Below are 22,953 nucleotides of genomic sequence, written 5' to 3'. Positions count from 1 at the left end.
CCGTCCTTCCATAGGCCCCAATGTCAACAATTATAAACTTGTATTGAGGGTCTGCCAGAGCCAACAATAGAACAGAAAAATATTGTTTATAATTGAAGAATTGGGAGCCAGAGTTCGGCGGCTTACGCACCCGGATATGTTTGCCATCAAGGGCCCCAATACAATTAGGAAACTGGCATTCCTCCTCAAAGTCCCTTGATATCCTCAACCAGTCTTCCATCCTGGGCTCAGGCATGACGACTTGATGGAGTCTTGTCCAGATTTCTATACATGTTGACCTGACTATGCCAGAAATGGTAGATCTTCCAATGAGAAACTCATGGTGGAGGGCGGCATAAGACAGGCCAGTGGACAGGAAGCTGATGAACAATAGAAATAGATAATTTTAGAATGCTGAAAGTCCAAAAAAATCAGTTACATGCCGACCAAACTTGGTAGGAATTGAGATAGACTAGCACACACATATTCGGTTGCACAATGACTAAGTGATATTCAGTACATATTAGACCTAACATTCTGGTCTGTAAGCTTAAACATATGTGGACTAAGATGAGGGCATTAAACTTAGTCCAATAAGCCAAAAATACATACTTTGGCCCACACATTATGAACATAGAGAATGTGGTTTTGTAGTACATACCGTATTGTGAGTAGAAGTCGCTCCTCTGCAGATATAGCTTTGCGCATCCTTGTGTCCTGAAAGGTTATCCCAAGGCGCACTGTCTCCAAGAGTCGATCAAATGTGCAATGCTCATGCGACAGTATTGGTAAAATTTATCAGGTTGCTCCCGCAGAGAAGAATAGAGGCGGTGAAAATGACCTCGTCAGTCGTTAGCTCAAAAGTGGATGGACCCACATGCGTCTCCTCCTCCGCAGATCCACTATCACTGGGTATGGGTGACCAAAGCGGCGTGACAAAAGCCAGTTGAAGAAATCCTGCTCAGTTGTGTTGAAACTCAGACCCTCTGCCATGTTGCACATACAACACCAAAACACCTAGTGAAGGCAAGGTCACAAATGGACAGAATGGAGGCAGCCACCTGTTCCTGAGGCAATAAATAGGGTGCAGGCTAATGATTTAAATAGTTAGCAGGCCTCAAAACCGTTAAATGTCCATTTTGCAAGGCTGCGAGAAAATCTCAGCATACGGATTACATACGGATGCAGACATGCGCAAAATACGCAACCACACCTTGCTTACGGATGACATACGGAGCACTATTTAGGGGTCATTCATCCGTATTACGCCTGTAAACTACGGACCGTATTTTGCATCGGTTAGTGTGACCCCGGCCTTAGACTGGGTTCAAACTGCGTTATGGCAGTCCGTTAACCCTGCCATTAACCCCTATTATCGGGCGCATCGCTAACGCATGCGCTAGCGATGTGCCGTCATTCTGTGACGGAGCCTTGGACGCGGGCTGCAGCGTCTGAGGCTCAGTCAACGCGAGCGCAGATAAAGCATCGAGTTATGCTATAGCGTTAACACAGCCCGTCAACGCTATGCGTTGAATGGGCTGCCTTAACGCAGTATGAACTTGGCCTTATCTGACATCAGCATGTCTTTAAAGCGAACCTCTCAGAAGGGGATTTTTCTAAGTAAACTACAGACACTGTCAGGTTGGCACTGTTATACTGATTAAAATGATACTTTGGTTGAGGAAATCAGGCTTGTGGTGGTTGTTTAATCTGTATTTGCAGTTTTCAGTTAATGAGATTCTGGAGTTTCTGGGCAAGCCTTTAAGTGGTGCCCTGCTTACATACGCATCTGTAAGAACTGGTCGTTCAGTGACATGCCTTCTATTTTACATAATGCATATAATTTTGTTGTCTAAGAGAACAAATATAACTTCAGCAAAATGGCACCGATGCATGCGCAGCAGCAACTATTGCCTGCTGATGCTACCGCTTAAGCGACGGCGCCATTTTGTTGGAGAAAAAAAAAATTTAGGAGGCAGGAAAAAGGCACCAGCGCTTGCAAAGTAAAATCCATCTGCAAGCGATAGATTCCACCGCACATGATTTGCCGCCATTTTGCAGAAGTATTTTTTTCTAAGCCAACAATATCATAAGCATTATGTAAAATAGGAAGCAGGTCACTGAAGGTTCAGTGACCTGGCATAAGCCCATAAGGATGAATGAGAATAGAGCAACAAAAAATCCTGTCCACAGGCCCACCACAAAGCACAAGAATCTCATTAATTGAAAACTGCAAATACAGATTAAACAACCACAAGACACCTTTCCTCAACCAAGGTATCATTATAATCAGCATAAAGGCGTTAACCTTAAGAGGTCTCAACTTCATAAGAACAAAAGTTTGTATCATCCGGCATCCTCAAAGCATATTCCATGTTTTCCTTGCGAATAAATTCTACACGTAATTGACAAGAACCGACTCATATCCATGGCGTCAACACATATGGTGTAATCCGTATTCCCGTAGTTCCTGGATTAAAGCTGATAAGAGTGTTGGTGGCTTGGTATTCTGTCAAAGCTGGTACAACTCCTGTAGTTGCAGTTATACATCCACTTCAGTCCTCTTCCCAAGGCAGAGCTTGTGGGGTTGGACATAGTGGAGTCCAAAACCTGCAGAGTATGCCTCACCTATAGACGGCTGGGTCTGTCTATATGCCTCCCTGGTTCTGGAGCCTTTGGACGGTGTTTACGAACACCAGTCCCTTGTAGCTACCCCAGCTGAGTAATATCCTACCGCTGGCACCAAAATGTGGAGACACAGGGGTCAGCAGGTGATCTAGTCAGCTGGCTCAAAACCGCATGGACCAGAGGTCATCACACTGAACGCCCACTTTTTTTTACCGTGGGCGTACTACTACTCGGATAACACAGGGTGAGGGTAAAACAGTGTGGCAATACTTAACTGAACCGTAAGACAGACAACACACAGAACAGTCCCAGCAATATATTCAAGATGGTGCAAAATTACAGATTCGCTGGGATTAAAGCAGTAACGACTTACGGACTTCCAGTACAGCCAGTAGAGGTAACGACAAGCTTAGAAAGCTGACAGTCCATTGAAGTATGAAAAAAGGTGACCGGAGGGTCACAACCTGGCTTCTCAAAACATGTCCATGGGAGTCAGGTGACCGGTGGGTCCAAATCCTGACTTCCCCAAACGTTTCCATGGGTTCAGTGATGGTCAGTGGAGCAGATCTACCTTCTTTCAGCCAGGGACATGGTCCACTAAGCTGACATCCTGTAGATTGTCAAATCTGTGTCCCTCATGATGGAGCCATGATGTCCTGGCTGCTGTGTTGTAGAGTGTTCCTGGCTGTGGTTTTGTATAGTCTCTGGATTTCTTGTTACAGAGGCATATCCCCTTTATAAAGTTCACAACTGTTGTCCTTCAAGTTATCATCCAGAGGTCAAGAGCAAGGTGTGATGGCTTTAGATCTCATTGTTAGGCAATGTTTTTCCTCCTCTATTAGCAAGTCAATAAGCACACAAATGGTCAATCAACATATCAAACATCCATTGTTCAATGACCCTGCATCCCTGTCTTGCAAAGATAGACAATAAGCTTCAGGAGCTGTCATTCAAATCTATTAAAAATCAATATCATGTGAGTCTTAAAACAACAGTCTATGGTTCCTCACCAACTGAAAATAGATGTTGGGATAATTAAGATTAATTGCTGTGTCATCACAAAGCTGTTGCTCTCTGACTTCCTCCTAAATTTGATCACTATTGTGGAAACCGTAGTGTGAAAAAACAAATTGCCACTGAATGGCATAGGATATAAAAATATTCTTTATTGACAACATTTTAAAAACAAAATAAGAAAAGGTTAGAAATTAATACCAACCTAATGTGTACCTGTTTTCACATACCCTAGTAAACCCCAATAAGTTATTTAATAGTAAGCACTATTTAATATTAAGCATGCTGGTGAGTGGAATTCCCCGGACGTCCCTCTGCCTCTGAGGGACCTCAGGGGAATTCCACTCACCAGACCTCTGGTATGTTTTCATGCCCTTTCTAACCATGTAAATATGAAATGTCCACTTGGATCATTGTGGTATCTTGGCTTTAGTATTTGTCTTTGGTAGCAGCATATCCTGTATATTTGTATGTCATATTGGCACTTATTTACATTAGGGTATAATGCATGCTTACTATTAAATAACTTATTGGGGTTTAGTATGGTATGTGAAAACAGGTACACATTAGGTTGGTATTAATTTCCAAGTGGTTTCCTATGGTTTACAGTCCCTAATTCATCATTCCTGTACCTTTTCTTATTTTGTTTTTAAAATGTTGTCAATAAAGAATATTTTTATATCCTATACCATTCAGTGGTAATCTGTCTTTTCACACTACGGTTTCCACAATAGTGATCAGCTATCTTTATGGCATAGTTTCCTCTCTCTCTCTCTCATATATATATATATATATATTTATAAAGGATATTTGTATCGTTTGGGGCATTTGTTGTGATTTAATTTCTCCTAAATTTGTTTACATCCAAAGAAAGTGAAAGTGAAGCAGTCGCTGATTAGTTAGGCTCACATGGAATAACATCACACGAATCCCAGTGCCAACATTACTGGAACGGTGCCAGAACCAGAGACGAGTACAGGCAGTTTTTATTTCACACTGGGCAATAAAAATTAAGAAGAGGTTGCTTGTGCAGTGCATGTGCGTGTCCGACATAAGAGCGATGTGTGTGCCGCGTGTGTCTGTGAGCTGTACGCGTGTGTCACATGTGAGCGTCCTTTAGCAGGCCCATCAGTGCGGCGGCTGAATGACTTTAGAACGCTAGGAACTGGTAATGTTAATTGGGTGTGACAAGACAGGTTCCTTTTTTTTGCGGCCCTTTAGTGACAGAGCCAATTTTTACAATTCTGACTACTGTCATTTTATGAGGTTCTAGCTCTGGAACGCTTCAACGGATCCCGCTGGTTCTGAGACTATTTTTTCGTGACATATTGTAACTCATATGTTAGTGGTAAAATTTCTTCGATATAACCTGCATTTATGAAAAAAAGTAAATTTGGCAAAAATTTTAAAAATTTTGCAATTTTCAAACTTTTAATTTTTGGACACTTAAATCAGAGAGTGGTGTCACACAATACTTATTAAATAACATTTCCCACATGTCTACATCAGCACAACATTGGAAACAGTTTTTTTTTGTTAGGACGTCATAAGGGTTAAAAGTTGACTAGCGAGTTCTCATTTTTCCAACAAAATTTACAATTTTTTATTTTTAGGGACCGTCTCACATTTGGAGTGAGTTGGGGGGGGGTCAATATAAACAGAAAATACCCAAAAGCGGCATGGTTCTAAAAGTGCACCCCTCAAGGTGCGCAAAATCACATTCAATAAGTTTATTAACTTTCAGGTGCTTTAATGAGAACTAAAGCAATGTGGAAGGAAAAAAAATGAACATTTTACTTTTTTCACAAAAAAATTACTTTGGAACCAATTTTTCTTATTTTCACAAGGGTATCAGGAGAAAATGGACCACAAAATTTGTTGTGCAATTTCTCCTGAGTATGCCGATTCCCCATATGTGGGGAAAAGCCACTGTTTGAGTGCATGGCAGGGCTCAGAAGGGAGAGAGCACCGTTTGACTTTTTGAACGCAAAACTGGTAGGAATTAATGGTGGCACCATGTTCCGTTTGGAAACCCCCTGATGTATCTAAACAGTGGAACCCTCCTAATTCTAACCCCAACTTTAGCGCCCAACCCCAACGGAAAAATAGAAATACTTTTATTATTTTAACATAACTTAGTGGGTGATAAAGGGGGGTTTGATTTACTATTTTTTTTTTATTTTGATCACCATGATAGGGTCTATCACAGCGATCAAAATGAACCAATAGGAAATACAGTGCCTACAAGTAGTATTCAACCCCATGCAGATTTAGCAGGTTTGATAAGATGCAAATAAGTTAGAGCCTTCAAACTTCACACAAGAGCAGGATTTATTAACAGATGCATAAATCTTACAAACCAAAAAGTTATGTTGCTCAGTTAAATTTTAATAAATTTTAAACATAAAAGTGTGGGTCAATTATTATTCAACCCCTAGGTTTAATATTTTGTGGAATAACCCTTGTTTGCAATTACAGCTAATAATCGTCTTTTATATGACCTGATCAGGCCGGCACAGGTCTCTGGAGTTATCTTGGCCCACTCCTCCATGCAGATCTTCTCCAAGTTATCTAGGTTTTTTGGGTGTCTCATGTGGACTTTAATCTTGAGCTCCTTCCACAAGTTTTCAATTGGGTTAAGGTCAGGAGACTGACTAGGCCACTCCAACACCTTGATTTTTTGCCTCTTGAACCAGGCCTTGGTTTTCTTGGCTGTGTGCTTTGGGTCGTTGTCTTGTTGGAAGATGAAATGACGACCCATCTTAAGATCCTTGATGGAGGAGCGGAGGTTCTTGGCCAAAATCTCCAGGTAGGCCGTGCTATCCATCTTCCCATGGATGCGGACCAGATGGCCAGGCCCCTTGGCTGAGAAACAGCCCCACAGCATGATGCTGCCACCACCATGCTTGACTGTAGGGATGGTATTCTTGGGGACGTATGCAGTGCCATCCAGTCTCCAAACGTCACGTGTGTGGTTGGCACCAAAGATCTCGATCTTGGTCTCATCAGACCAGAGAACCTTGAACCAGTCTGTCTCAGAGTCCTCCAAGTGATCATGAGCAAACTGTAGACGAGCCTTGACATGACGCTTTGAAAGTAAAGGTACCTTACGGGTTCGTCTGGAACGGAGACCATTGCGGTGGAGTACGTTACTTATGGTATTGACTGAAACCAATGTCCCCACTGCCATGAGATCTTCCCGGAGCTCCTTCCTTGTTGTCCTTGGGTTAGCCTTGACTCTTCGGACAAGCCTGGCCTCAGCACGGGAGGAAACTTTCAAAGGCGGTCCAGGCCGTGGAAGGCTAACAGTAGTTCCATAAGCCTTCCACTTCCGGATGATGCTCCCAACAGTGGAGACAGGTAGGCCCAACTCCTTGGAAAGGGTTTTGTACCCCTTGCCAGCCTTGTGACCCTCCACGATCTTGTCTCTGATGGCCTTGGAATGCTCCTTTGTCTTTCCCATGTTGACCATATACGAGTGCTGTTCACAAGTTTGGGGAGGGTCTTAAATAGTCAGAAAAGGCTGGAAAAAGAGATAATTAATCCAAACATGTGAAGCTCATTGTTCTTTGTGCCTGAAATACTTCTTAATACTTTAGGGGAACCAAACAGAATTCTGGTGGTTTGAGGGGTTGAATAATAAATGACCCTCTGAATAAACTTTTCACAATTTAAAAAAAAATTAAACAAAGAAATAACATTCTTTTTTGCTGCAGTGCATTTCACACTTCCAGGCTGATCTACAGTCCAAATGTCACAATGCCAAGTTAATTCCGAATGTGTAAACCTGCTAAATCTGCAGGGGGTTGAATACTACTTGTAGGCACTGTATGTCCTGTTGCTGCTGGGTGCTGGCTGGCAGATCTCAGCGGTCGCACTACACATGCAACTGCCATTTTCTTCCTGGAAGATGATGTCGGGCAACTTCATGGGGGTTTCCAGAGACACCAGAGGCACTGGGGGGGGGGGGGGGGAGGGAGATCAGGGGGACCCTATTTCTCTCTCCTCTGATGTCTGATCAGAGGAGAGAGAAATTAAATGGAAAATTTGACCTTTTTTTGCGGTTGCGTTGTACAGTTAATAACAGCGATCGCAAATGGGGTTCGTTAAAACTGACCCGAATTATGTTCTCTAGTTTCAGCTACTCCCGACTCGTGGGGGGGGGGGGGGGGCGCGGTATGCACTTGTTTCTCAGGGCCGTTAAAATGTGGCCATTAAAGACGAATCGACGGTCAATAAGGGGATAAAAGTGGAAAAAGATGACAATGCACCCCTATTCTACGGAATCTATTACCATGCAAAACCGTCATTGAGGGTCTGGCTAAAAATATTTGATTCAGTCATCGTGCCGATCCTTCAGTACCGCACTGACATTTGGGGTCCTCCCGCACAACCAAGTTGGTCAGGGTGGAACTATAGCCCAAGAGTAATGTTGCACTTGCAAGTACCTTCTCCAGGTCCATCACAGCACCTTCACCAGTGCCTGCAGGGCTGAGCTGGGCAAATTCTCTCTACAACTAACAGTTAAGAAGAGGACTCTTTTATTTGGGCTCACTCAAACACCAACTAAGCAGCCTGACAAAGATCAGAAATAGGAAGGTAAGGCCAAGACAGGAATATCAGTGATTGGAGGACGGATATAATCACTTTACAAATACTGACCAAATACCAGAGTCGATAAACTCACCCTATATCTGGATAAAATCCTGAGTAGCGGTAATCGCCAAATCCTGAGCCAGTACAGACTAAATGCCCAATCTGGCCATCAAAACCAACAGGCAGACAGAACTACAAGTCCAGACTGTGCAAACAGATCGACCTGGTGGATGTAAAGGATGCAGTGGTACATCCTTCTGGGGAGAGATGACAGCACAACAGGAGAAGAGAGACAAAGGGAGACTAAGAAGGACAGGCAGACAGATTGCATTTTCATGGTGGCAGGCTCCCTTTAAGCTAATGATGACAAATGCTCCAGGGGCAGTGCCAATCTAGGAGGTGCACTGCCTTTCCACATTAAGCCTCACCTAGGGGCAACTCCCTTAGGCCTCACAAAATCCTTCTAACGCACTGGGAATTTCAGGGCTTGAGCATCCACAGTACTTTACCATGTCTGGGCAAAGGAATCACTGATATGTTCTGGATCGTCAATGGCATTACTCCCATTCCTCAAAATCATGAAGTTAAACATGTACCACTAGACAGGTTGACGCAGCAACTAACATACAGGCTATGTTCACACGCTGCAGATTTGTTGCGTTTCCGCAGCGTTTCTTTACATGCGGAAACGCTCCCAAAACGCAAGTGATTACTTAAACAATGTTAATCAATGGCATTCCTGAATTATTGTGCACATGCTGCAAAAGTTTCAGTCCTTATTTGTAGCGTTTTATTTTCTGCAGCATGTCAATTCTTTTTGCGGATATGCAACGTTTCTGCACCCACTGAGTCAGTCAAATCCGCAGCAAAACCGCAGGTGTAGAAAGATTTGCGGATTTGATGCGGGTGTGCTGGCAAAAACGCTGCAGAAAAGAAAATGTAAGGAGGAAGAGTGTGTGGGAGGAGAATATGTGCGTGTGTCTGTGGGTGTGTGCAGTAACGCTATCGCCGGTACTGTCGGTCACAGCGCTGCGGATGCCAGCATGATTCCGCAGCTGACGGTGACCGGCAGCGGTGACCTGCGGTAAAAAAGCAGGTGTGGGCCGATGAGAATACTGCACCCATCAGGCTGTTTGCTCCCGATGTGACTGTTCTACACGTGAGATTGTCGTGGGACACTCTGTAAATGGACTACATCCGACAGGGAGCATTAGATGTTGGTTTATTATTTTATTTTTGTTGCAGGAGACGAGGGAGTCAGGGATTAGGCGTTCAGTAAGTATGGTAAATTAAGATTCAATAAAGGAGTCTGTGTGATTATATCAAAGACTTAATTCTGGCTGTCTATTTACCATATAACTATAGGATTAGTAATGGATAGGTGTCTTATAGACGCCTCTCCATTACTAAGTTGTGGGGTTGATGTTACCTGGCAATACAAAGGTGACATCAACCCCACAAATACGAACCCCACTTGCCACTGCTACAGGGCAAGTGGGAAGAGTGAGGCTAAGTGCCAGAATTGGCACATCTATAAGTTGCGCCATTTCTGGGGCTGCTGAGAGCTAATGTTTTTAGCTTGGGGGGGGTGTGCCAATATCCATGGCCCCTTCCTAAGCTATTAATATCAGCCCGCAGCTGTCTGCCTAGCCTTTGTTGGTTCAATTTTATAGGGGGACCCCATGTCGAGTTTTTTCTAGGGTTCCCATGTAAAATAGACAGTAAAGGCTAAGCAAACATCAGTGAGCGGATATTAATAGCAGCCTGGAAACCTTTATGGCTATTGGCTCCTTCCCAGAACATTAACATCTTCCCCCAGCTGGTTATAAAAATTACACAGGAGCCTACACAACTTTAAGACATTTTTTGAAAAATAAATATTGCATTACACGCAGATTGTGTGTGTATTTAACTCTTTATGTGCCATTTTATTAATGAGGGAATCTGGTTGATACCTGTTCATTACTAAACCTCATATATACAGCTCTGGCCAAAATTAAGTGACCACTACAAAGTTTTATAAAAAATCAGCTTCTCTACATGTCTGACAGCCATTCCATTCCAGTGTCAGTTGAATTCCAACCAGAGTACACCTCATTCTACTTAATGTGCTTCTGATTAGGTGATCACCTGAACCAAATATTATTTAACAAAGTATAAAAAACCTGCTGTGGTGTTCACAATCCTCTTGCAATAGGACAAGCTGGATGGCAAAACAAGTGCTAGGAATATCCCAATAGTAATAGGAATGAAAAAATAACTTTTAACCATGCCAAAAGGAGTTGAAAAGAAAAGTCTTGGGAGAGGAAAAGAAGGGCTCAATTCTGGCTTTACTAGCAGAGGGATACAGGGAGCGTCATATTGCTTCCATCCTTAAAATTTCTAAGATGGCAGTCCATTACAAGGTCAAGCAGCAGACGTTTGAGACAACAAAGCTACAGACAGAGAGGGCGAAAACGACTCTCCACTGACTGAGATGATCGTCATCTTATTGGAATGTCACTCAGCAACCGCAGGATGACATCAAGTGACCTTCAAAAGGAATGGCAAATGGCAGCTGGGGAGAATTGCATGGCAAGAACAATTTGTAACAGGCTCCTTGAGGCAGGGCTCAAGTCATGTAAAGGTAGAAAAAAAGCCTTTCATCATTGAGAAGCAAAAGGAGAGCCAGGCTGAAGTTTGCCAAAGACCATAAGGATTGGACAATAGAGGACTGGAGTAAGGTAATCATCTCTGATGAGTCTAATTTTCAGCTTTAGGAAAGCTGCTGAAAGACCTGGTCTGCAGGGCACAAAGGGCAGGATTCTATTGATGCAAAAAATTCTTCATTGATTAAAGAAACAATTGAAATTTAAAAGAGTCCACAACGCATTTCAACGGAATAGATCCGTCTTCCTCAGGTGGTATTATACACTCAATGAAAAGGGGGATGTATTTAAAAAAACAGCAACCAATAAAAATGCAGAAGCCATTAAAACAGTTCAAAAACAATTAAGACACGTGATAATTAAAAGACTGATAACGGCCATGTAAAAAGTGTACAAAACATAAATACAAGAACATGTTAAAAAAAGAAATGAGTAGGGAAAAAACAATAATAAAAAACTTCAAAAATGTGGAAGGTATATTTCGATAAAGGAATCTCAGATATCAAATGGCTTTTTCAATGGTAAGGTTTAACCCTTCTGGTGCCAGTGTGCCAAGTTTAAAAATCCAGAATCTTTCCCTTCTTATTAGGCTGCCAAAACAGTCGGTCACATTGTCTGGAATGTGATCTATAATGGGGAGTTTGTGAGCTCTGATTTTTATTGTGTATTAGGAGAAAATGTTTAGAGAGACTATGCAGTAGAAATCTATTACGGATATTTTGTTGGTGTTTATTGAGTCTAGCATGCATAGTCTGTATCGTCCGGCCCACATATTGTAATCCATATTCAATTAAATAGATCACATAGGCTGACTGACAAGTGACATGAAAATTTATTTTGAAGCTAATGCCAGTGGTATGAGATTTAAAATATTGCGCTCCATTTAGAATGGAAGTGCAGCATAGACATTTTGGGACCTTACAAGCAAAGCACCCTGGTTTAGAGTGTCCTTGGTTGGTAGATAGAGCTGAAGATCTAACAACTGTGTTACTCGGGGCCACAAGATTGCGAAGAGTCGTTTTTATTCTGAAAATTGTAATAGGTTGTAAGGGTATATGTGAAGACAAGATAGTGTCCCATTTCAAGATGAACCCGTATTTAAGCAGATTTCGTATCAAAGCATGGGACCGATTAAAGGTTGGTAATGAGACTCCATCTCACAAAAATCAGGGGATTTATCTGGTGTGTCACTTTTTACGTTTGATCCTCTCGAGGCAACTTTTTTGTGTGAACACACTGGCACTGGTATAGGCATCATGAATCAGTTTGTTCAGATAACCTTTATGATGAAACCGATGTTTCAGGACCTCCGCCTCTTTAAAAAAAATAAAAAAATAAAAAAAATAAAAAGGTATAATTTGTACAATTTTTACAGACTCTCCAGTATTGCCCGTAAGGGATATTTAATATCCATTTGGGAAGATGGCCACTGGTGAAACTAAGGTAACTATTGACATCAACCTGCTTAAAGTGCGTAGAGGTGGAGAAACGACCAAGTGAGGCTAGTTTCACATTAGCGCTAAGCCCCACCCCCTGCCGCGCCTCCGCCTCCCGGCGCATGACGCTGCATGCGTCCCCTCTCTCTATCACTGGGGGGCGCAGGCCGTGTGCAGTATGCGTTTGGCGGCGCATGCGCCTTTTTGACGGTGCGCCGAGCGCAACCAAACTGCAGCAGGTTGCGTTTGGCGCAGGTTGGCGCACCGTCAAAAGGACGCATGCGCCGCCAAACGCATACTGCGCACGGCCTGCGCCCCTAGTGATAAAGATAGGGGACGCAGGACGCATGCAGTGTCATGCGCCGGTAGGCGGAGCTACCGGCGGAGGCGCGGCAGGGGGTGGGGCTTAGCGGCGGCCGTGCGCAGGCCGTCGCTGCGCTCAAAAGCGCTAATGTGAAACTAGCCTGAGACAACCTTTATCATGAGGTCCAAAAATTGGATAGCTGTGTTCGATATATTAGCGGAAAACTTTAAACCCCAGGAGTTCGAATTCAGAGAATGGGCAAAATTAAGTGCTTCTGATTCAGACCCAGTCCATATTATGAATAGGTCATCAATGAAGCGTCGATACACAGCAATCTTATCAACCGCCAGCGGGGACTGCGAGATGAAAAAGGGCTCGAATGCCCCCATAAATAAATTAGCGTAACCGGGGGAAAATCTTGTCCCCATCGCGCAGCCCCTCAGCTGGCGGTAGCAATCCTTTTCAAAAGAGAAGACATTGTTCTTCAAAACAAATAAGACGGCCTTTTTCAAAAATTCCTTTTGCATGGGGGGGTAATTAATAATCGGTACAACGGAATTGAGAAACCGCTTCCAACCCTTTATCATGGGGGATGTTAGTGTACAGGGCTTGGACATCCAAAGTTAATATAAAACAGTTGGCCATATTAGGGTAGGGAAAGAAGGAGATCAATCAAATGAGAGGAGTCCTTAAGGTAAGATACCAGATTCAACACATTTTTGTAAAAATAAATCCACATAATGGGACAGGTTACATGTGATGGAACCAATGCCTGAAATAATAGGGCAGCTGGGGAGGATTTGGATGAATGGGGTCTTTATGGATTTTTGGCAAGAAAAAAAAAATAAAAAAAAAAAAAAATGGTAATTTGAATCTAGAAATATCACATTTAAGATCCCAAGAGACCTAGCTTCCTTAATAAATACCGTGTATTCAGAAAAGATGTTAGGTGATGGATCATAGACAAGTTTATTGTAATAATCGGAATCGCTTAATATTCTAAGGCTATGTGCACATGGTGCAGATTCTGATGCGGATCCGCAGCGGATTTGGCCCTGCGGATCTACAGAACTGCATGTGATGTACAGTACCATTAAAGGCAATGTAAATCAAAATCCGCAGTGCACATGCTGCGTTTTTTTCTGCGCAGATTTGCTGTTGATTGAAAACTGCGTTGTCACTTCTTTTATGCGGGTTTACTGCAGTTTTCCACCTGCTCCATTCTAGAAATCCACTGGTAGAAAACTGCAAGGGAAAACCGCACAAAAACTGCAGTAAATACGCAGGTCATTTTACCTGCGGATTTAGCAAAAACTGCAGGGAAAATTCCTCAGCAGTTTCAACACCGTGTGCACATACCCTTAAACCCTCTTTTACATACCAGTCCCTGTTCATGATTACAACCCCTCCTCCTTTATCTGCACTTTTTATATTTATGCCTTTAATTGGCCCTTAATGAATTTATCGCTGTTCTTTCAGCGGGACTAAGATTGGGCAATCTTTTGGAGACAGGAGCGTAGTTCCTTAAGTATCAATTGTTGAAAAGTTTCAACAGGAGGGGCTTTTGTGGTGAACCGGTAAAAATTGCTAGAACTTATTTTGGGATTTACATTGCTAGAATTGCACGGCAAGAACAATTCGTAACAGGCTCCTTGAGGCAGGGCTCAAGTCATGTAAAGGTAGAAAAAAATCCTTTCATCAATGAGAAGCAAAGGAGAGCCAGGCTGAAGTTTGCCAAAGACCATAAGGATTGGACAATAGAGGACTGGAGTAAGGTAATCGTCTCTGAGGAGTCTAATTTTTCAGCTTTGACCAACACCTGGTCGTCTAATGGTTAGACGGAGACCTGGAGTGGCGTACAAGCCAGTGTCTTGCACCCATTGTGAAATTTGGTGGAGGATCGGTGATGATCTGGGGATGCTTCAGGAAGGCTGGAATTGGGCAGGTTAATCTTTGCGAAGGACGTTATGAATCAAGCCACATACAAGGTTATCCTGGAAAAACAGTTGATTCCTTCCGCTCAGGCAATGTTCCCCAACTCTGATGACTGGCTATTCCAGCAGGACAATGCACCATGCCACACAGCTAGGTCAATCAATGTGTGGATGAAGAACCACCACATCAAATCCCTGTCATGGCCAGCCCAATCTCCAGAACTAAAACCCCATTGCAAAAACTACGGAATGTAATCAAGAGGAAGATGGATAGTCACAAGCCATCAAAGAACTGCTTAAATTTTTGTACCAGGAGTGGCATAAGGTCACCCAAAAGCAGTGTGAAAGACTGGTGGAAAGAATGCCAAGATGCATGAAAGCCATGATTAAAAATCATGGTTATGCCACAAAATATTGATTTTTGAACTCTTTCTGAGTTAAAACATTAGTATTGCTGTTTCTAAATGATTATGAACTTGTTTTCTTAGCAGTATTTGAGGTCTGCAAGCACCGCATTTTTTTGTTATTTTGACCATGTCTAATTTTCTGAAAATAAATACATTTAGTGCTTAGAAATTCGAAGACATGTTGTCAGCAATTTATAGAATAAAAGAGGAATTTACATTTTACTCAAAAATATATCTACAAAGAGAAAAATCAGACAAACTGTAAATTTTGCACAGGTCTCTTAATTTTTGCCAGAGCTATATATATATATATATATATATATATATATATATATATATATATATATATATATATATATATATATATAAAAAATATAATAAATATGATATATATATAATTTTTTTTGTGTGTGTAAACATATTTGAACATGGTACTGTATATTGGTATGTAATGACATTATGGTTTTCGATGGATAATGAAAAATGGTAAGTTGAACAAGGAAATGACATCACAATTCTTTTTTAAATAATATATCTTTATTTAGCTTACAAATCCGAATACAAATCTGCATGAAAATCAGAATCGGAGTGTCCGGAATTTCAACTACGTTTTCTGCCAAAAGACGCAGAAACCGCGCAGAAATTTCCACAAGCAAATCCGCAACGTGCGCACATAGCCTCACTGTTCAAGCCAACATCAATGTTGTGCTCATCATTGCAAACTGCAGAAGGTAGTAGTAAAGCCATGAGACATTGTGTTCATCTGTTCTAGCTAATTGGTCCACAGATGTATTCGCTTTGACTATCCCCTCAATTCTCATGTTTAAGTCCCTGCCTTTTAATAATTAATTCTTAGTTTTATTGCTATACAGATGCATAAAAACCATCAGTAAATACTTGTATGGTACCCAAATTTTCTCATGATAAAGTAAACAGAGCAAAAATAATAAACCAAAACACTATGGTACACAAGAGAAAATGACCTATTTAACTCACTTACCATTTCTCTGGCAATGTCAAAAGCCTCTTGCAATCCATACAATCGTCCACAAATAAAATAGACACCACTGGCCCAAAGGACACATGCCTCATGCATCCAGAATTCATTGCTGTCAAGAGGTAGCTGGGGAATCTGAAATCCTTGCTCAGGGATTCCATCTGCAGTGACTAACCCACTTGAGTCCAAAGAGCCAAGTTCACAAGAATCAGTGGTCTTTCTCCGAGAAGGTACAGCATGCCTTGAAGCACAGTCTCCAGAACGATTTCGACGTTTGTAACGGGGGTGTGCAGACAAACTGCGCTGTTCTCTGGCTTGTTGTGGCTCCTCCTCCTCTTCATCAGAGTCACTCTTAGAACCATCCAATGTATCTTTGTGTCGAACCTTCACTTTTTTGGGGGTATCGGATGATTTTTTGGGTGGTGGGTTTTTGGACAGAGTAGATGCATATTCCTGTGTATAAAAAGGACCAAAAAGATCACCAAGATTTTTGTAATTTGCCCATTTTCCACAGAAACAGCAGACAAGGTGACCAACTGATGCAGATTCTGTGACAGCTGGTCCCTGTACCATAAAGCTTGAGACTGGAAGAGCTTTACTTTCAGAAGGTTGCGAGGATGAGGACCTTTGATCTTTTCGTACAGAAGATACTTTTCTCCATCTCTGCTCTTCCTCTTCAGCATTGATAATGACACAAGACAAGCCTAACTCTTCCTTGTTTTCTACATGAATATAGGGGAAAAAGGATTTGGTTTTGGTCTCTGCTTTGTCAAGTGTTTGACTGGCATACTTTAATTTGATCTCTGGTTCAATGGGAGCCACAATAGGAGCTGCTTGTTTTCCTCTCCTCCTCCTAGTGGTTCCAGGTTGCTTCCGTCTTTCCCTTCGCCTCCTTTTTGGTTTAGGCTCAGACTCTAAGACCTGCTCTGGTATTACCTGTGTTTTTTGTGGAGGAGAAAGAGGTGCCATGCTGGCTTCAATAGGAGACTGATGTTGCTGAAGGTCTTGCACTTGCTGCTGAGCATTCTGTTGCTGAAGCTGCTGCAGCTTTTTCTGCTTGTTGACACTACCAATGGGACGACCTTTCTTTTTGCCAGATGGAAAGTATCCTTTTGGGGGTATAATAGCTTGCTTGGGGATAACAGAACAAGGTACATTTACTACCTTCTCCTTATCAGTCTTCTCAGGAGGTTGAATCTGTGGCAACGAGCATTTCTGTTCTAAAGCTGTAGAGTTTCCCATCATTTCCAAGTAATGGTTGGGTGCTTGCTGTATTACAAGCCCAGCTTGCGGGGTGTCTTTGGCTTCTAGAAGTTGTTTTTCATTTTCCTTTTTAATCTGTTTGTCATCATTCACAGGCCAAGCTTCAAAAGACTTTGGTGAAAGACTTTGAATTTTTATATCCTCGTTGTTAGAAATGTCTGACGCAGTAACCACTACTCTTTCAGCTGTCTCTTCCATGGAACTACTAGCTTCAGAACTCCTACCCTTGAGCGACAGAATATCATCAAGTGTTACAGGCTCAACTACACTCTCTGAGATACTCTGGGCTGTAGTACGCCGAACATTAGGTGATGTAATTTTCTGCACTATGGCTTCCAACTTAAGACCCCTTCCTTTGCGTGGAGGGAGAATTTTTGTCTTGGCTGGACTTGAAAGAGTCACTGCTGTGGGGATTCTCTGCTCAAGACCAGACTTGGTTTGCTCTTCTGTCATGCATAAAAATTCATTGTCATTTTCTCTTGGTGATCGAATGTGTGATTCGAGTGTTCGGTCCGAACCGTCTTTTAAAGGGCCAATAATAGGACGTGCTTTCTCTTCGGACAACTGCCTTTTGCTTGGAATAGGCGAGATGAATGAACGTACTTTTCTTCTCATAATTAAAGGGTTATGGTGAGATACTTCTTCAGGTCCTAAAGGCCGATGCGGACTACACCCAGATTTAGAAAGTTCGGATGGTTCACTGGGTCTGTGAGAATGTGTTTCAGAATCCCTAACAGGACTGAATGGCTTTTGATTGGCACTAGCTGAAAAAACAGCTTTCTTTGCAGGAGAAGACTGTCGCCCTAGGTGCCAACTAGCCAAATCTCCTGGAGTAGTTTTATGAATATTTCGTTTGAAGTCTCCAGCTGTTAAAGTAGAAGTTGTACTTTCACATATATGCATCTGGCGGCTAAAGTCTATGTTACCAGGTTCATGAAAGGAGCCTGCCTGGCCATATGCAATCCCTTCATTTTCACTCCTAACAGGACTTCGAACATGAAAGGACTCCTGTCTGGGACTTTTTCTCTGTAAATCCTGACGATGCTGCGAAGCTGACAGTATTGCTTGAGCAGAGCTTCCCAACCATTCTTTGTATTCCTCTTGCTGGTACATCTGCCTTTTGTAATGTAAAGGTGATGTAAATGATGGATGAGGCTCCCCATAAGAACTTGATCGTGAGTTAGTATGGTAACCAAGAGCAGAGTTATCAGCATTATGGAAGAAAGCAGAGTACAAAGCCTCACGACTAGCTCGCTCTGAAAGACCTATTGAAGTCATGTGATGAAACTCTGAAGAACCACGACTTCTTCCAGAGGACAATTTTAATTTATCACTAAGATCTAGAGATTGAGAAGGCGATCTTCCTCGAGATCCTACTCTCCCGGGTCCCCTTTTAGGATTAGATGAACGGCCATGAGAGCCATATTCTTGGTTGGAATCAAATGTCATTGATCGTGGACTTGCATTTCCTCTGGGGGATTCTTTGGAGCTGTATGGCATACATTGGTCTCCTGTTCGTTTTCTGAGAATCTTTGAAGACTCTGCTTCCTCTCCTTTAGCAATTCCACTTTGGCTATTTGACTTTTCCAAAGACAACATTCCACTGGGCAAAATAACAGACTGTCCAGCTCTGCCTTCCTGTGGTCTTTCTTGACTAGAGGCAACATGAGAGCTAGATGGATCGCGCACAAGCTGTCTAAGTGGGGAGATGTCACAGATAACAGATCTTCTTTCTGAAGGACCACTGCTGGGTTCATGGCAGGATGCTGGAGGTTCTCCCTCAATCTTTCTGGTGCTAGAATAATCTGCCAAATTGATTTGTCTTATTTCTGATGTGGGTTTTCTATCCCACTGTCCCCATTGTGAGGATTCTAAATGTGGGGCTAAAGTCTTTCCAAGCATGTTGCGATTAGCTTGGTCATTGGTCTGGCTCATGAGAACATTAGGCCTTAAGGGAACATCAGGACTTTCAGTAACTGTTGGTTGTTCTTGTGCATTTCTTACATATCTTCTTTCTTGTTGATGGTGTCCTTGAAGGACTTCCTGCAAAAGGCTTGGATACTTCTCATTTCTTCCCATTTTCCTTTCACTTTGCCCAACAAATATCCCTGTATCTGAATTTTTTGGCTGTTGGGGTAAAATGGCAGCATTTCGAGAATTAGATGATGCTTCGTTAAATTCAAATCCAACTTCACCAGATCTGTCAGTTTCTATTAGGGATACATTGGCTACTGTACTTGATACAGAATCACCAGGATTAGGTTCTCCATTTTGGCCATTTGGACAAGTCTTGGGATCTTCCTCTTTTGCTATTTCGGGCAATTCTGGCTGTGGTGTTAGATTATCATTAGTTATAAGTGTTGTGGCCTCATCAATTCCCTTCTCTGATCGATTTGCCATAGTTTCTGTTGAAACAATAACTCCAACTGACTTTTCACTTGGCTTGGAAATTTCCGGAAAGTTTTCTGCTGGCTCTGAGATTGCATCAATATCTTGAACAACAGTCTTTCCCGAAGGTTCATTCTGCCAAGTGTGAACAGGTGAAGGTTGTTTTTCTGAAGGAGGTCCCTTATAACCGGCTTCTGAGCTGGTGCTCTGGCCGCTTAGCTGTCTTACCCTTTCACCTGGATCTCCTGAACTACTGGAGCAGCTGCCATCTAAAGACTCAGCCATTGGCGATTTCAATTGCTCTTCAGCTTGAGATGAGGTTTCTGAATTGGCACAGCTGTCCGTTTTCCTGGAAGTCCGTTTACCACCCTTTTTGTGAGGTGCTAAAGCATCAGATAGTAACATATGTTGAACTGTATTAGGCAAGTTGGCAACCTGGCTGCTGAGTGCGTTCAGACTACTCAAACCTGGATCTGTTAAACGTTTTTCATGTTGACCATCTACACCATAACCTTTAAAACTTGCAGTTTGCGTGTTAGGACTTAATTGTGGCATCATTGACAATATTCGGTTTCTGGATTGAAGAGGGACATTTCCTTGACCACCCTGAATGTTTTCACCACTGGTCATCAGAGGTGATGGTGTAGAACTGCAACTTGGAGACTGTACTACAGAAGCAGCTGGAGAAGGATTTGAGATTGGGCTAAAATTCTGCTGGAACTGCATAGGCGAACGTACAGGAACTTCAGATTGATTATACTGCCCAGCTTGGTTTTGAGAAAGTAATTTAGAGGAGTTTGAGTACTGCAATAAATGAGAAGGGTTCTGCTGCTGCTGAGTCTGAGCTCCACCTTGAGGCATTTTAGCTGCCTCAAAGTTTTTTAAGTGCTGGCTAGAATAGCTACTATATCCTTGTTGACTCCCATAGGAGGATCCAGACAAATGACTTTCGTATGGAGAGCTAGTACCTCCAGGGCTGTAGTCTTCATAGTTTGTTCCTGATTGTCCAAACCTCTGTGGAGGAAAAGAACTAGATGATGACCCTGGTGAAGTCTGATAATGTTGACCAAACTGCCCTATTCGAAGGGGATATCCAGAAGGAGAATTGAGATTGGCAGAACGTTGAATCTGATGTAGATGTGAAGTTACTGTGGATGAAGGTGAATTACCAGGTTGAGAAATAGGTTGATGAGACTGATAAAGTTGATGCCTAAGCTGCTGACTAGAAACATGTGATGAATACTGTCCACCACCTGGAGAGAAGGACCCAGGAAAATCCTGTGAGTACTGAGAAAGACCAGCTGGAGATGAATGCTGTCCTGCAAATTGGCTATGGTGACTCTCTCTCCCATAGTGAGCGCTGAAGCCAGTGCTGCTGGTACTGCTATTCCCTTGGGGTGGACCATAACTTTGAACTGGTCCAGGTAGCCGACGCTGTTGTGTCTGACCCCCTGGGGTGTCTGCTTCTTTGTTGCCTAGGTAATAGAATTCACCTGATTCTTTGTGGTAACTTTGGTAATTTTGCAGATTAGTGCTCTCTCCTGGAGCTGAAGCATTAGGCGTGGCTGCCCCACTACGATGTGCTCCATAGCTGCCTTGGAATATTTGAGTCTGTTGTCGGGGGCTGAATTCTTCCAGCCTTGAGGTTCCATGAGTTTCTGGAGGGTAAGTAGGCGGATTTCCATGGTAGTTACTCTGCTCCCGGAAGGACTGCATGGTGCCAAACTCTCACTTCCTGCAATACAAATAAGAGAGAAAAATACATATTACAACAATATCCAATAAATACATACTAGTAAACAATTACTACAGATTACAATATCCAAGAAATACATACTTGTAAACAATTACTAGATTCAGGTTACCGAGATATAAAAACAAATTGCCAGTAAACCATATCACTTTAATATTTGAAAATATAACTGACATAACTATGGGCATGTAGTAGGGCAAAGACTGCGGTTATTACTGCTCACAGATGCCTACATATGCCTGTGTATCCACTCAACTGTACCCTAAACAGGATCTTCAAAAGTGAGAAACGGTAACTAGTGTCTCAGCTTAATGAGATTACGCAGTTAGCCTTTTACTTTGTTAGAGTCTAGCTGCTGGATATATATACCTAAATAGACAGAGATATGCCCTAGTCTCAAGAGAACATCTACCAGGACAAATCTAGTTTAACAAGTTAGACAAATTTTGATTTAACATCTGTCCCCCAAATCAAGTATGCGAAGTACACAGATAATTGCCCAGAAACAGCTGCATGTTACTTGGCCTTACAAGGCTCTGTAGCTGCTGGATGAAGGTACATTGACCCTAGAATCTACTCGGCCCTCCATGCGTCAGGAGCACCATATTGTGTGTGACATATGACAACCACTGCAGGAGAATTTTTTTTTTTTTTACAGAAAACATACTATTAAAAAAAGACTGTCAGCACAGAATGACTGTCCAAACTAAGTCCAAGCACTTGTTGCATTATGACGGGCCAGCCACTCAAGTGCACCTTCCCAGGTGCTTGATTTCCATCCATCTCCACCCTTCTATGGCTCTATGAGAAAAAGGGGTTGGAGATTGAGGGAAAACAAGCAGGCGAGAAGATGTATATGAAGGATTGGCCCTGCCATGGTGCACCAACAGGTTGGACTTAGTTCTCAGTTTGAAGCCATTCTGAGCTGACAGTCCCTTTAAGATGTCAATTCCATCCCGCACCTCGAACAACAAAAACAATTGAATGCAACATTGGACACATTAGTTATAGTAATGGCAGAAGAAAATCAACTTGTCTTCAGCTTTAAAGCTTTTTATATTGTGGGTGACATTAGATTGTAGCCATGCGGTATGTCACTCGAATCAAGGTATATCTAGTGAAGAGAAAACCACTGAACATTTTCACTAAAGAAGGGTAATCAGACATGTAGCCTAGAGGCAGGAAGAGGGCACGGTTGCCCCAATGGTAGCCTTCCTATGTACACAGAAGGATCTGATCCATGAAGGAGGTGAAGATCGCAGTGAGACACACTTTTAGGCTGGGGGCATGTGAGCAAATGAAAATGGTTCACCAGAGAGCTGGGACGAGTTCAGCCATATTGTCAGCGGACTTTTTACATCAACATTTAAAATGTACAGGATCACAGAGTTTCATAGGATAATGGCACTGTACCAGGCTGATGGGTATGGGACCAGCACTTTGTGGCATGTCCACAGCCATGGCTAGGCGAGTCTCAGCCCATGTACAGAAAAGGCTGCCATTCACCTGCACAGCCCTACTGAAGCCATAGGCCAGGGTGCTGCCGGACACTCGGCCTCCTGACACGCGGGGCTGAGGTCCACTCAGAAGAGACCCTGCACAGCTG

General features: G+C 42.6%; 1 protein-coding gene across 6 annotated transcripts in view; it reads right to left on the bottom strand.

Annotated features, from left to right (window-relative positions):
• TCF20 (transcription factor 20) overlaps nt 1–22,953 on the bottom strand; it is a 243,394-nt gene that overhangs the window by 51,666 nt on the left and 168,775 nt on the right. For 5 of the 6 annotated variants that reach the window (XM_073586702.1, XM_073586698.1, XM_073586696.1 and 2 more), the window contains one exon: nt 15,947–21,329. In XM_073586702.1, coding sequence (XP_073442803.1) covers nt 15,947–21,310 — 5,364 coding nt within the window. In that variant the 5' untranslated portion in view covers nt 21,311–21,329. Of the gene's footprint in view, nt 1–15,461; nt 21,330–22,953 lie in introns of those variants that run through there. The other variant, XM_073586701.1, reaches the window with a different exon arrangement.

The sequence above is a fragment of the Dendrobates tinctorius genome, unplaced genomic scaffold, assembly GCF_039654945.1.
Source record: "Dendrobates tinctorius isolate UK_male_01 unplaced genomic scaffold, ASM3965494v1 ptg000094l, whole genome shotgun sequence".
In the NCBI taxonomy this organism is placed as follows: domain Eukaryota; kingdom Metazoa; phylum Chordata; class Amphibia; order Anura; family Dendrobatidae; genus Dendrobates; species Dendrobates tinctorius.
The sequence above is the reverse complement of the archived record's forward strand: the minus strand, read 5'-3'. Positions and strand labels throughout refer to the sequence as shown.